The sequence below is a fragment of the Daktulosphaira vitifoliae genome, unplaced genomic scaffold, assembly GCF_025091365.1.
Source record: "Daktulosphaira vitifoliae isolate Bord-2020 unplaced genomic scaffold, ASM2509136v1 Scaffold_1, whole genome shotgun sequence".
In the NCBI taxonomy this organism is placed as follows: Eukaryota; Metazoa; Arthropoda; class Insecta; order Hemiptera; family Phylloxeridae; genus Daktulosphaira; species Daktulosphaira vitifoliae.
This window is the reverse complement of record NW_026099572.1, coordinates 7,732,094-7,747,050: the sequence shown is the minus strand read 5'-3', so window position 1 is coordinate 7,747,050 and position 14,957 is coordinate 7,732,094. Positions and strand designations below refer to the sequence as shown.

The 14,957-nt window shown below is 27.5% G+C and overlaps 1 protein-coding gene across 3 annotated transcripts in view; it reads left to right on the top strand.

Annotated features, from left to right (window-relative positions):
• The window catches only part of LOC126894990 (uncharacterized), a 166,420-nt gene extending 152,502 nt beyond the window's left edge, over window positions 1-13,918 (top strand). For 2 of the 3 annotated variants that reach the window (XM_050666411.1, XM_050666408.1), the window contains 2 exons: window positions 12,364-12,460; window positions 13,882-13,918. In XM_050666411.1, coding sequence (XP_050522368.1) covers window positions 12,364-12,460; window positions 13,882-13,903 — 119 coding nt within the window. In that variant the 3' untranslated portion in view covers window positions 13,904-13,918. Of the gene's footprint in view, window positions 1-12,363; window positions 12,590-13,881 lie in introns of those variants that run through there. The other variant, XM_050666410.1, reaches the window with a different exon arrangement.
• The last annotated feature ends 1,039 nt before the right edge of the window (window positions 13,919-14,957 follow it).

Sequence of the window (14,957 nt, the reverse complement as noted above, 5' to 3'; positions counted from 1 at the left end):
GTACTTCAACATAAAATTTTGAAGAAAAATGTTCCATAATTTTTATAATATTAACAATAACGTATTATGATAATCATTTTTGACACATTTATATTAGTTTCATGTGTAGTTTAACCAACATACATGTTATTGCTGACGATGNATAATTTTTATAATATTAACAATAACGTATTATGATAATCATTTTTGACACATTTATATTAGTTTCATGTGTAGTTTAACCAACATACATGTTATTGCTGACGATGTGCACACAACACTCGTAATGCAAAGGACTGTTAATAAATTCATGTAAAAGTCTAAGCACGATTACATTTAGAAGGTTAATTTTAGGTTATAATTATACTTATATGTATATGGTAGTATTTTAGTTATTTTAGAGGAGCAGTTTTCAATTTGCGCGTATAAAAACTTCCCTTTTTTCCTTTTCCCGCTAATCAGGTAAAACCAAACCTATTAATAAAAAAAAAAAGATAAGGGCGGGTATTTTTATGAATACTGGCAATAATGAATATTCAGTGTTTTTATACTTTTTTACCAACTTAAATTTTAAAGAACTTTTTAATAATTTTTCAATAAAAAAAAATTATTAATAATTAACCCTTCCTAGAGATGTTAGAAGTAACTTATCCCATTAAAACTTCCTATCGGCTATAAGAACTCAGCTAAGTTTTATTGCTATCAATGTGTACATTATTTTTATTGCAGTATATTGGTATGTTAGTTAATTAACTATTTTAATAACTATATTTACTACTGTAAGAACATTTATTACTATGTTCTTACCACTTATATTACACACGTTTTATTTCTATTTATTTAATTCGTAATACATATTAATTAGCATAGAGGGAGATGCTGATGTGACAATTCTACTCGTCTGTAGCCCGGAGCTACTGACGTCGAACTAACAAAGGGCAGTTGTGTTTGAGTGGCCGTTATAGACATAGTTTTCAATATTATTACTTTCATCTTATTTATATTATTTATAACTTAACTTGTTTTATTCAACGACCCGTCTATCGCCAATTGTCATCATAGCCAACCAACTCCGTCTCACTTGGATATCCCTACTAACCAACTGTACTAGGATTCAGGTCAGACGTATTGTACATTACATATAACTTATATTTACTAAACATCTAAAATATAACTTTACTTTGTCGTTGACATAAAACAATTGTCTAATTTTATTTAATAATCTATCCTCTGTAACTAAGGTACACGATTGCCTGTGTCTCCTTCAGACAATTAAAACTCATTTAAGGAGATAGGGACGATATTTGGGCAGACGTCGGGTAGCTTCCGATTCTTGGTTTTGACCAAGATCCTCAACTATTAAACAATCCCCTAACACTACTTACACAATATCAAGAACNTTTACTACTTACACAATATCAAGAATCAATTTATACGATTTAAAAGAGTTCTAATTTCAAAATAAAGAGTAAATCAATTATCTAATTAGTTGTTATTTCATGTTTAAATTAATTTGACATTTATCACTGTTCTTAAACTAAAATCATAGATTTAAATTCAAAACTTATTTTTTAGTATTTGAAATATTCTTAGAATATCACTATATTACCAAAACCATATTAAATTTTATTTTGATAAATTAAACCATAAAAATTCAAATCACAGTTATTGCTTTTAAAATGGNTAAGTTTCATCGCTATCAATGTGTACATTATTTTTATTGCAGTATATTGGTATGTTAGTTAATTAACTATTTTAATAACTATATTTACTACTTACACAATATCAAGAATCAATTTATACGATTTAAAAGAGTTCTAATTTCAAAATAAAGAGTAAATCAATTATCTAATTAGTTGTTATTTCATGTTTAAATTAATTTGACATTTATCACTGTTCTTAAACTAAAATCATAGATTTAAATTCAAAACTTATTTTTTAGTATGTTAAATATTCTTAGAATTTCACTATATTACCAAAACCATATTAAATTTTATTTTGATAAATTAAACCATAAAAATTCAAATCACAGTTATTGCTTTTAAAATGGTACAATTTTCAATTTTTTAATGCTGTACAAGATACAAAAAAATAAACTTAATACTTAATCAGTCAATAATAGATATAATATTATTTACATTTCAATATTATTTTGTATTAAAATAAAAAAATAACAAGGTAAAATTAAAAATTACACTTTTAAAGAGAATTTAATCAACTATACAAAAATATTTACAAAATAGTTATTAATAAAGTAAAAAATTTAATTTTAAATGGCTTATAATACATTGTGTTACTAATATTTTTACATTAAAATTTAACCTTAAAATTTGCTAGATCTTTCCTACAATGATTACATTACATAAATATTTTTGGATCCAATCGTAATCTTAATTTAATTGAATAATCCATAAAGTTATTATATTAGTATAGAAAAATTTTTTGCTATATTTTAATTATAAAGTTATAATTACTAATTTTTATTATATCTTGTCTATATTCTGATAAATACATTATTATTAGAACAAAAAATTTATAATTAATACTATACTTACATTTAAAATGAATAAATTTGTGTACATAGAAATAATTAACAACTATCAAATACTATATTTTTTGTGGGCCTCAACAAAATGACACTTTTGCTCGTTTGTCTATTAAGGTCAGAGTTGGGTCAGTATAATACACAAAAGTATAAGTATTATATGTACATATTACACATCGACTTTTTTACAAACAATACTCATATCATGACAAATGATTCATAATTAAAAATAGATTTTNATGACAAATGATTCATATTTAAAAATAGATTATTTTTTTAATTTATATTAAAATATTGTATTTATTTAATTAATTTTTACTTCACTTTAAAAATATAATCGTTGAAATCCCAAAAAATTTCTACAAGAATGACTAACACATAATTTATCAAACAAAATATAAAAACATGAAAAAGTTAATTTTATTACCCAACCCTCATTAAGGCTCAAAATTGCATGAATTTGTATGTTATACAAAATGCTGATTGTTTTTGAAACCAGCACTTCAATTGAATCAGTCATTTCAAAAACTACATTTGTCACGGATTTTTCAGTAATGACTTTGTCAAATTTGATAATTATACATTATTATGTATACTTATGTATTTTGGGTAAAAATTTCATTTGTCAGATTCATATTTACTACAAAAGTCGTCAATGACTTCATTCAAAAATATTTCTGTATTATAACATTTTGTCAAGTTAAGTTTTTGTTATTAAAGAGAAATATTTAATTTTTTTTTAAATGTTTTATTAAAATTGCAATGGTTTATTAAGCAAAAACAACAAAATTTTTATTTTGAAAAAAGTTGTTACCCATACCAAGTTAAGATAAGTTAAATTTTTAGGAAAACAAAATATATTATTTTATTTTATTTCTTGATTTAGATTTCATATTATAAATTTCTATTCAATGAAAAAACAATGCAAATCAAACATGTTTTATTTCAATTTAATGAATTTGGTCAAAGTTAGACTATTTAAAACTATGTATTATAAATACCTGAAACCTTAAAAATAAATTAGTAAATAGGTGTAAGTGCAAAACAAGTTGGATTTCTAGAGTAATTAAGTTTTTTTTGATACATGGAAATTTAAATTTTATTACTCATGTCGTTTTTGAAATGACCGTTTCAATTATTTTTTATCATTATTTTGTAGAAAACTTTATTTCTTTTGCTCAACTTAGAATTTTTTTCACTTTGGAATTGTGAAACACCTGTATGAGAGTTATACCTTATACTTTATTCCATGACAGAATATGCGTAATACATGAATTCATGTAGAATATGCGTAATGCCATAGAAAATTAAGTATTAAGATAACCCTCATACAGACATTTTAACAATTCCTAATGAAAAAAAACCAGTTTCACAAAAAAAAAACCTTGTTCCCTCATAAAATGCATTGCAATCATGCCTCCATTAGTATAGGTCTTGAGGTTAGGTCTAGTATGGAGTTTTTGTTCTGAATAACTATTATTTCTCCCTTAAAAAAAATAATATCTTCATCATGTAATAATTTTTATTAGAAGAAATTTATCCCACCTAAACTACTTTCTTTCAAGCACAAGAAAAACTGTAAAACCTAGCACTGACACAATGAAAAGAGAATGGGTAAAAATTTATTTATTTTAATTTATAAAATTTATATATATAATTTTTTTTTAAATTATATGTTAGCATCCTCTAATATTAAATAACTATCAATTATAACAATTAAATATTGCAAAGTGTATGAACCTTATATCATCCTATGCCCTTTTCTTGGCACGGCACTGATGCCAATTTTAAAATACAGTAGAACCTGGATAAGTTAAGGATTGTTTATTATCAATTATGATTATCAATAGATATACTTTCTGTATTGTCAGTTAGTGTATTTATAAACTCATAACAATGTGCCTTACTACAATTGATAATAACAATGCTGTGCACCTGCTAATATCGATGTTATAAAAAACCAATTAGCTACCTATATTTGTAATCCCTTGTGTATTATACCTGTATATTAATTCAAAAATTTGAAACTTTAAATGATTATATCTAATAAACGAATTAAGTTATATTAAAAATTCAAATGCCATTTACTATTAAATTAAAAACTCAAACATTTTATTAAATTAAAAATATGTGTTACCATTTAAAAAAACAAAGTTGACTCACCTCCAAGGCATAAGGGATGAACTTAAAAAGTATTACATAGTTAAAAATTCAAGAATAATGTGTAACTAAAGATAATAAAAAAAAAAAAATGTTTAAATTATTATTATTCTGCAAGTAATTGAGTGGGTTATGATAAAAATATCACCCTGTATAATTGATGTCATGCACGCGTGTACGGGTACAAAAATATAAAATTATACAGGATTAGTGTTGTTGGCAATTGGTGAGCGGCGTCGGTAAATGCGTTACGACGTCTAGTCTAGACGACGGGATACGGAAGAATAATAACACGTGGCTGGTGGAGATTTACAAACAAACCCAACACAACAAACACACAATACACAACATACAAGTGAAACTAATATAAGCGTGATAAATAACGCTTCGATGCAAATCTTTAGATAGTGTTTAATTTTAAAAAATTGGTGGATTATTCCAAAAGCTACATGATCTGCTATTTTCTTATAAATATCCTGAATGAAAAATGAATTATTAAAAAATATTATTTCTCATAAAAAAATTGTGTTGATTCATACACTTTTTAATAAGTTATAGAATTATAAAGTTAAAAATGTAAAAATAAAATCCAGAATTTTCACACAAAAATAGCATTAGGTAGCCATTTTCACCGTGAAGACAAAATAAAGTCTGAAATTTTTTTTTTTCATAATAAAGTACATTACATTAGCTTTAATTTAAGATATGTATTGATATGATCACATTTGCATGTGCCCATATCTCTGTCTCCCATAACATCGTTGTACCGTTTAATAGATATATATATATATATATATATAATTAACACAGTGACATACAGCAATACTAACAGGAGGGCGGACTGCACACATAAACACTTTTTGCAATTCACGGCCAATGTGCCATAATAAGATATCCCTATCGACAGTTGACATTTTACCATCTTCGCGATCACTACTTTTGCCTGATAATTAACTTAACTTCGCTACCCCGTATATTATAGTGTGTGTGTGTGTCGCCGTCAGCTCCCTGTTGGATATATCATCTCTAGGTGTCCAGCAGGTTGTATTATCCATTTAATATTTCAATTGCTTAATAAATATTTATTTATATCGTTGTTAACCTAAAGTGTTATATATATATATTGTAGTGCGACCCTTGGTAGTTCCTCTAAGGGAATATAAATTAAATAGGAAACTTCAGTACCTAAGGTAGATATAGCCTAGCCAGCTATCCCCCGTTGGTCCCTTAGAATACTGTCGACGGGCATTTAAGCTTAACCCCTAAATAGCGACGTAACAGTATATAAAAGAGTCAAACCTTCCGGAACACTTTCAAAAGTTAAGTTGAAAAAGTTGTCATTTTGAATTCCCTCCTGTGGGCAGGTAAAGAATTAAATTTATGANTAACAGGAGGGTGGACTGCACACATAAACACTTTTTGCAATTCACGGCCAATGTGCCATAATAAGATATCCCTATCGACAGTCGACATTTTACCATCTTCGCGATCACTACTTTTGCCTGATAATAAACTTAACTTCGCTACCCCGTATATTATGNTGTGGGCAGGTAAAGAATTAAATTTATGAAAAAAATATACAAAATGATAGGTAAAGACATCAAGCATCTATAAAAAAAAAAAATTATATTGATATGTTCATTTTTGAAAAAGTTACGAAAATTAGTGATTTTTAAATTTGTAATTATTTTGAAGATTTCCCTTATTTACGGGGAACGTGGGAAATTTTTTCAATTTATAAGGGTAATATCTTCGACTAGATACAACTTGTGATCTTTTGACGTATCGTTTAAAGAAATCCGTTCGGTGAGAGCTGAGAAAAAGTGGTAACAGACACAAAAAAAAAACACATCATAGTAAAACCAATACCTTCTTAACTTCGCATCGAAGCTAAAACAACTGTTACTTTTATTATTGTTTTTGTAAATTAACTAGATAGCGAAAAAATAACCGACAAAACATTAGCCCAAATAGAATTACTATGAGAATGCGCTTTTAAACAGCTTACTGAACTCACAAACAAAAACGATATGATAATTGCTCTGAAAAACAACCTGCGCATCGAGAGTTTGGACCCGTCCACAGCGATCTTACCTGAACGCTCACCTCTCAATAATAAACTGGCCGAACACGAATCCGACGGAAACGCGGCCGCATACCGTCAAACAACTAAACAGACCGTCTACAAACCGGTTATCTTGGCACTTGACAATTATGGCTCCGTGTCTATTAGCAAAATAACCCAAATACCCGGCTGGTCAATCACATTCAGCGTACGTAGACGACATTAAAACCGTACGCTGGAATTAGCCACGCAACAGAGGAGGTGGGCGCGCAACGACAAAATATACACGAGACGTCCCTTAATGCGAGAATGGAAGAGCGCCTTTCGCAGTCGAACGACCATTATCACACATTACGCAACAGATTCGCTCACTTTCACGGATGATTATAAGCCGCGACACGAACGGCAATATCACCAGGCTATGGACACTTCGATATGTAAACAAAAAATAGCAGCCATTTTATTGTAGGTATTGGTATTATCATTTTGTTGTCATGATAACTAATACCAGTTGAGTGAAAATAAATATTATAAGAATTTTACTTTTAATCATTTCATTAATTTTCTATCTTTTAAATAATAATTAATAGAATGGTTTATGTTTGCATTGCAAAAAATTACATTAAATTGCTTCCAAAAATGATGATTGTAAAATGTTTAAAATACCAAAGGATTTTCCTCAGTTAGTTTTTTTTATTATAAATTAATAAAAATAGTACTTGTATCTTAAAAAATCTTAAATTTATCCAATAATTATAAAAAATAGTTACTAAAATTGCAACAGAAATGATTTGTTAGACAAATCAATAGATACATTGGATAAGCATTATATGGTTTGTAATGTTAATTTCAAACCTTATATGTTTTCTAACGCAGAAAATGTTTTCAGTCTGAGGGCTTAAATAGTCTGAATGACTTAGATGAAATTTTAACTAATTTAAGTGATGCTGCTCCTCCATTAAACAGTTTTATTGCATTTAATTCTGAGAAAACTCTTATAATTTTGAAAATTTAAAGTTGGTATGGTTTGTAACACTTATGTATTTGACTATTAAATTAAGAAATCACTAGAAAAACATAATTGTGATGTATGTATTAGTTATTCTAAATTTCAAAATCAGCTAGATAAATCTTTTTTTTTTTACGTATTTTAAGGCTTACCATTATGAAAATTTATCCACTTATGGAAACTTAAATACTCCTCCGATGTGTTTGTAAATTATATTAGTGAATTTTTATAGAAATTATTTCCAATAATTGCTGTAAACAATAATGTAGGGAAAAAATGAGATATTTAAAGAGTAATTTTCTCTATAAGCATCCATGTCCAAACTTTGATTATGAGTTTTTAAAAACCATTTATATAAGACTGAGAATATTTAGTTCTTTAAAATTTTCAAACAAAAATATTTTATCAAAACCGAGATAACATAGGATACTTGATATACTAACACATTAATGAAATACATTTACACGTTTTAGATTAATTGAAAGAGTTTTCATCATACTTTAAATTATTAATTGTTTAATTATTGTATAATTTATATAATGAATGTGTATGTTGATTTTGAAAATTCATTATTATGTAACTTGATTATTTTTTGTTATATATATATATATTTAGCTGTGATGCAAAGCTAAGAAAGTATTAATTTTACTATGATGTATTTTATAAAATAATTTATTCAAAATTTTAGAAATATTTTAAAAATTTATAATTCAATTGAACACGAATCATTATTTTTGGTGTTTTTGTTTTATTAATTTGAATTATCCTACTATTATATTTTTTTAAATATATTAAATATTTATGTGTTGCACTCGTTCAAAAATATAAATATCATAATTAAAATTGTTACTTAACATTTTGAAAAAAGTAAACACAATTTTAGTGTTGAAAAGTGGTCACACTGACTTACCTACATAAAAATGGTGGACTGATTCTAATCACCTCCCTATATTGATAATTTTTATCAGTGTCCATTCTGTTTATTCTGTGACAACACACTGGATACGTCCGGCACTGTGAGAACCTGCACAAACGGATTGTACTAATTTCTCGCGTCTGCCGGTAACGAGTGACGACGTTACTTTTGGGCCACACCACCCGAGATAACGTGACCCTACGACAACGTCTATCAGAGATCGAGAAACGCGTAATTCTGACCCACATAATAATAGTCAGACCACAGGCGTGTCGGCCACAATACCACCACCGGCATATGAATACAAACCATGTCTTCACGCGGACGTACGCTAACAACTCGCACGACATTTTGTGTCGCATCCATGTGCACCTCCAACGGACGATATGCACTCAGTGTTGGGTATAGTGTGGCAACATTGATAAACGTCTTCGCGCCTTCTGTGGCGCTCGGTTCGAACGTGTTCGTGTCTTGTTCAGCCACCGTCCCTTCCTCAGCGAATATTATTTTTTTTTTTTTTTTTTTTGTACATAGTACGCACATCTAAATATTCGATATTCGTCATCCGCAACGGATAATACTGTGCGTTTTCTTTCGTATGTATAGCAGGCGCCTCCGGTTTTTTACGCTATTTATCTGCCATATATAGCCATATTTTTATTGTTTTTGCATACCCTATTGTGACCTAAACTCTCTCGAGCTAATCGATCTGTGCACTAGATTGGATTAAAAAAAGTCGATATTTGAAATTTCTATGAGAACCATTTTAATTTTATTATACATTAAAAAAAACCATTTTCTATAAACTAAAGATTTGTAAAAAAAGTTTTGTTGGTCGCACAACTGTAGCCACTATTACCCAGACCGATTTCCTTCAACGATACGTTAAATAACCACAAATCGTATCTAGTCGAAGACATTATCCTCAAAAGTTGAATACAAATTCCACTTTATAAATCAAAAAGTTACTAAGCCCACATTCTCCATGTATATGATAAGAATGTAATAAGTTTTTAAAATTTCTAATATTTTCAAAGTATTTATTGAAAAAATTTCCCTCTTTCCCCATAAATGGCGAAATCCTCCAAAAAATTTCAATTTTAACAATTGGTAATTTACCACATTTTTTCAATTTTTTTTACTTAAAACTGCGATTACTTTTTTATAAATGACCAAATTAATATATTTTTTTTTTAGTGATACATGCGATATATACCTTGTGACGTAAAAACTTGACCTATCATTAATAATACTATTTAACACATTAGTTATTGTGAACATCATATAACTAATTGTTACTGTTTAGCAATTGGTAATACGGCGTTATTGTCTAAGTGATGTTAATTTCGTGGTAAATCAAAAGTAATTTTGAACATTATAATTCAGTAATAACATAATTAATTCGGGAAAGCACCTTTGCCACGAAATGATAATGCTCCGACATTTACATACTTCGACATTTGACAGAGTAGTAATTGTTACGAACATCTGGTACTCCAATCTTCTGATACCATAGGTTACCAAAATTACGACGGATTTTACTTCGACATTAAATTAAAAAATAATTTAAAAAAAACCAGCACAGGGGGGTCGTGGCACAGTGGTGACGTGGCATAGTTGGATCAAGTATAATGATATCTAACAGTGATTAAAATCACTATAAAAAAAAAAAAACGCTACGATGCAAATCTTTAGATAGTGTTTAATTTTAAAAAATTGGTGGATTATTCCAAAAGCTACATAATCTGTTATTTCCTTATTAATATCCTGATTAAGATAAAGTATGTCAAATGAAAATAGGATTATTAAAAAATAGTATTTCTCATAGAAAAATTATGTTGATCTATACACTTTTCAATAAGTTATAGCATTATAAAGTTAGTTTTTGTAAAAAAGTTGCTATTTTAAATCCCCTCCAATGAGCAGGTTAAGTGTTAGATTTTCAAAAAAATTCTATCAAATTAAAGTAAAATATCTAAGGTTTTAGTATAAAAAAAATTATGTTAATTTGTTAATTTTTGAAAAAGTTATGGAAGTTTAAAAAAAAAAAAGTGAAAAAAAAGACAAAATTTACCGATTTTTATATGTGTAATTTGTTTGGATATTTCCCCCATTAGCGGGGAATGAGGGAAAACTTTTAAATTTTTAAGAGTAATGTCTTCAACTAGATACAATTTGTGATCTTTAGACGTATTGTTGATAGAAATCGGTCCAGTGGTAGCTGAGAAAAAGTGGCAACAGCATAAAAAAAAAAAAAAACACATCATAGTAAAATTAATACCTTCTCAGCTTCGCATCGAAGCTAAAATTGTTAATTAAATTTTTCTTACATGTAATTTTGTAATCACACGATATGCACATGGACGTGGAATTGTTAGGGCAATTCAATAAAACCCATCGAATCACAATGGTGATTAGTCAATAGAAACGACCTTGGGCTAAGATGAACCATAGAACCACATAGTAAGGGCTAACAATGTTGACGAGAATAAATATAGTAAAACGCACAGTAAACGCCAGACCTTAACTCGTCCCGGTGAGTAGCGTAACAAATCACTACTGTTTAAGTAACAGGGACGTACATAGTAGTGTGAGCAGCGTTGCCAGACACAACAAAATACGTAAATGTTTATAATTAGATATTCCTCGGGCGCAATTCTCCTCCTTCCTAGGAATAAAAATGTTAATCACTTTCGCCCTACTGGCCCAAAAGTTGTTATCGACCAGTCATTTTCTTAATTATAATATTTCCTGTTTTGTTAACTAGTCAAATATGTACTTTGCTACTTAATAAATAAAGTTCACATTAATAATTATAAAAGATGATTCTATAAAGTAATTAACAACTGGATAAATCGAGAAATATACGACGCTTAATTTTTTTTACCATGTAGGAATGACCTGAATAAGTTGACGAAACTTAATAACTTATTAATGAGTTGTGATAAATATCTGACTAACGAATAAAAATTCGGCATGGAGTTACGGATACTTATTAATTTAACACAAAAAAACTAAAAATAATTTTCTTAACATAATTATTATTTAAAAAAAACTTGTGTGACTGTCGTTAAAAAATAACACTGTTAATTATTTTTATTACATATTTTACAATATTGCAATAGTAAATGCTGCATGTTATGAATTATTCGTAAAATTTTAACATTATTGCTTTATTTTTATGTTTTAATTTTTAAGTTTATTTAATATGTTAAGGGTAGTGTTATATCAATTGAAATAAATTTATTTTTATGTTGTGATAATTCAATTTTCATAAATAATAAACTGTTCCTACAAACTAATCAAGTATATTTTTTACTTAACATATTTTATTACTTATACTTTACTTTTTGACAAAAATTTAAAAAAAAAATACGTTTTTTTATATATTTGTCAGCTTACTATTATAAAATGTCAACTTACAATTTGGTTAGGATTAACTTGCTGAATTTAGCATTTTAAGAGAAAAAAATTAATTTAGGAATACAAATTTTTTTTAATAGGGTACTTGAAATATTTTGCGGTTAAATATATTGAAATTACTGTTCTAGCATTTAGAGATTTCCAATGGGAATTATGCTCGCCGATTTATCCGGATAACTTCTATAATTTTTGTTGGCATTATTTATTTTTGAGAATTCTAACTACTCGTGTATTGATAATAATATTATTATTTTATTTCGTTTTAGAAATGATAGCAGGATTTGGCGATGATTATAAAGGATATAAATCTTTTGTTTTGACTTATCATCAGAATACACAAAAATGGGAAAAAAAAATAACAAAGTAACTTCTATTCTTAGTTTATAAAAATATAGTAACACTCCATTAAAATAATTTTTTTCATAAAATATTTATATTGATTTACATTAATGTATGTTTGATGTAATGTTTAGTGAAAATATGTATCATTTATAAAAATTTATTTATGATGTATCAAATTCAATAGCCCGAAACTGATTATTTATTGAATGACTGGAATCCTAGCTACTCTTCTTCAACTATTAATTTAAAAAAAAAAATTAATTTCTAACTATTAAGTTTCAGAAAAGTAAATGACACCTAAATTAGCTACAAATGTTAACCTAGTTTCTAATTTTACATTATTAGTATTGGTCACCTTGTAAGCAAGAACTTTTTAACAATTTACTTTACTTTTACAGGTAAAATTAGAGTGTTGATAATTGATCTCCTTGATTAGTACTAATGAGAGATCTGTTGTTAATTTATCTAACTGTAACGAAAAAAATATTATATAACTAGACGATCTCAATTCTCAAATTTAATTTAATTAATTTTCAAACATTTATGATCATTTTATAACCTATCAATACCCCTTTTCTTAACGATAACACAAAAAAAAAAAATCGAAAGAAAAGTGTTAGCAAACAGACCATGTTTACCTTATATTTTTGGAGTGAATGTATTCAAATATGAAGTTCGTTTGACGCCATCACGTTATGGGTTTTCATATCTCAAAAAAAAAAAAAAAAAATAGCTTATAAACCAAGTAATATTACTCAACTAATTAAACCGGAAAATTTACTTAATAATAAAGTATATTACATTAGCTTTAATTTAATATATATATAAAAGTGTCCGACTTTCCGGTACACTTTCAAAATTTAAGTTAAAGTTATTTTTTTGAAAAAAGTTGTCATTTTGAATCCCCCCTGTGGGCAGATAAAGGGTCAGATTTATAAAAAAATGTACCAAATGATAAGTAAAGACATTTTTCAAAAAGTTATGGCAGTTTTAAGTAAAAAAAATTAAAAAATTTCGAAAATTTGCGATTTTTAAATTTGTAAATTTTTTGGAGGTTTCACCATTTACGAGGAATAAGGGAAATTTTTTCAAGTTTTGAGAGTAATGTCTTTGACAAGATATGATTTGTGATATTTTTATGTATCGCTGAAAGAAATCGGTTCGGTGAGATCAGAGAAAAAGTGGTAACAAACACAAAAAAAAAAACTTATCATAGTAAAATAATTACCTTCTCAGCTTCGCATTGAAGCTAAAATAGAAATTAGGCTTAAGATCATTGTTCTGACGTACATTATCGTATAGTTCTTTTTCATTTTTATTATGATGAGCAAACGATCGGTTTTTATTCAGTGGAGAAAAAACCAGTCTCCTAATAAATGTCTTATTATGCACATGTAACAGATATGCGTTTTATTAATTTTGCAATTAATCAATCTAAACAGCCTTCTTCTAATTCAAAAATAAGAAAATATAGTCCACTTTTGCAAAAAGTCATAAAAAATAGTAAATGATACAGCAGAATAGGGAGTCAAGATAATAGAGCAAAATAATAACAAATTCTTTAGAGATGAAGTATAAAAAATGTTTTTATTGCAGGTAAATAATTTAGTAATTTTCAGTTTGATCTAAATTCAATAAATTCATTTAAATGTTTAGATCATACAAAATAACCGAAAGAAATATCCACAAAGTGAAAGAAAAACACTAAAAGAATAACATATTAGAAGTCAAATGTTCATCTTAAGTAGACAATGTGTTGTGCGAGTTTTAAAATAATTATGTTTTTATCGTATATAATACAATTATTTTTTACTTAATTTTAGTCAATAGTTAAAAAGTCGACTTTTTAAATAATTTTGACGTAATATGATGTTTAAGAAATACTTATTTAATAAAAATGTTGTGTAGAAGTATTATGTCAATTTTCCATGAAATTTAGCATGTTTTATTATAGTTCTCAAAATATAATTGATATATGAACATTTTCGTTAATACTTTTTTTATAGGCAAACATGTGTTCTATATATTTTAACTTTAATATTGACTAGGTCCAATCACTTTATGTCGAACATAAATAGCACATGTATAAAAAACTAACTTACAGCAGAGTTATTTTTACACGAATGAGATAATCCATTTGGTATGAGGCAGCTAGAGCGTTATACGGCTAGTTGTACACCGCACAAACGGCATAAATAAAATAGTTACACTCAATTGAAACAAATAATAAATGACATTAAATTTAATATAAAACTCAGCTGAATAAATGAAGTCGTCGATAGTGGCGAGTGGACTGTATGAGATCTTGTGCTAATGGTTTTTTTCATGTTAAATTTTTCCTCGCGAAGAGTACCAATATTTGGATGGGCCAATTAACTTAAACCGCACAAGTTCGAGTTTAAAGTTATCGGGCCAGCAATGTAATTTAGCCACACTTTCAACTGATTGAAGCCAAAGCTGAGCGTCCCTAGTTGACTCACGGCCGGTAAAGTTACTGATACTGTTATTGAAATCGGGC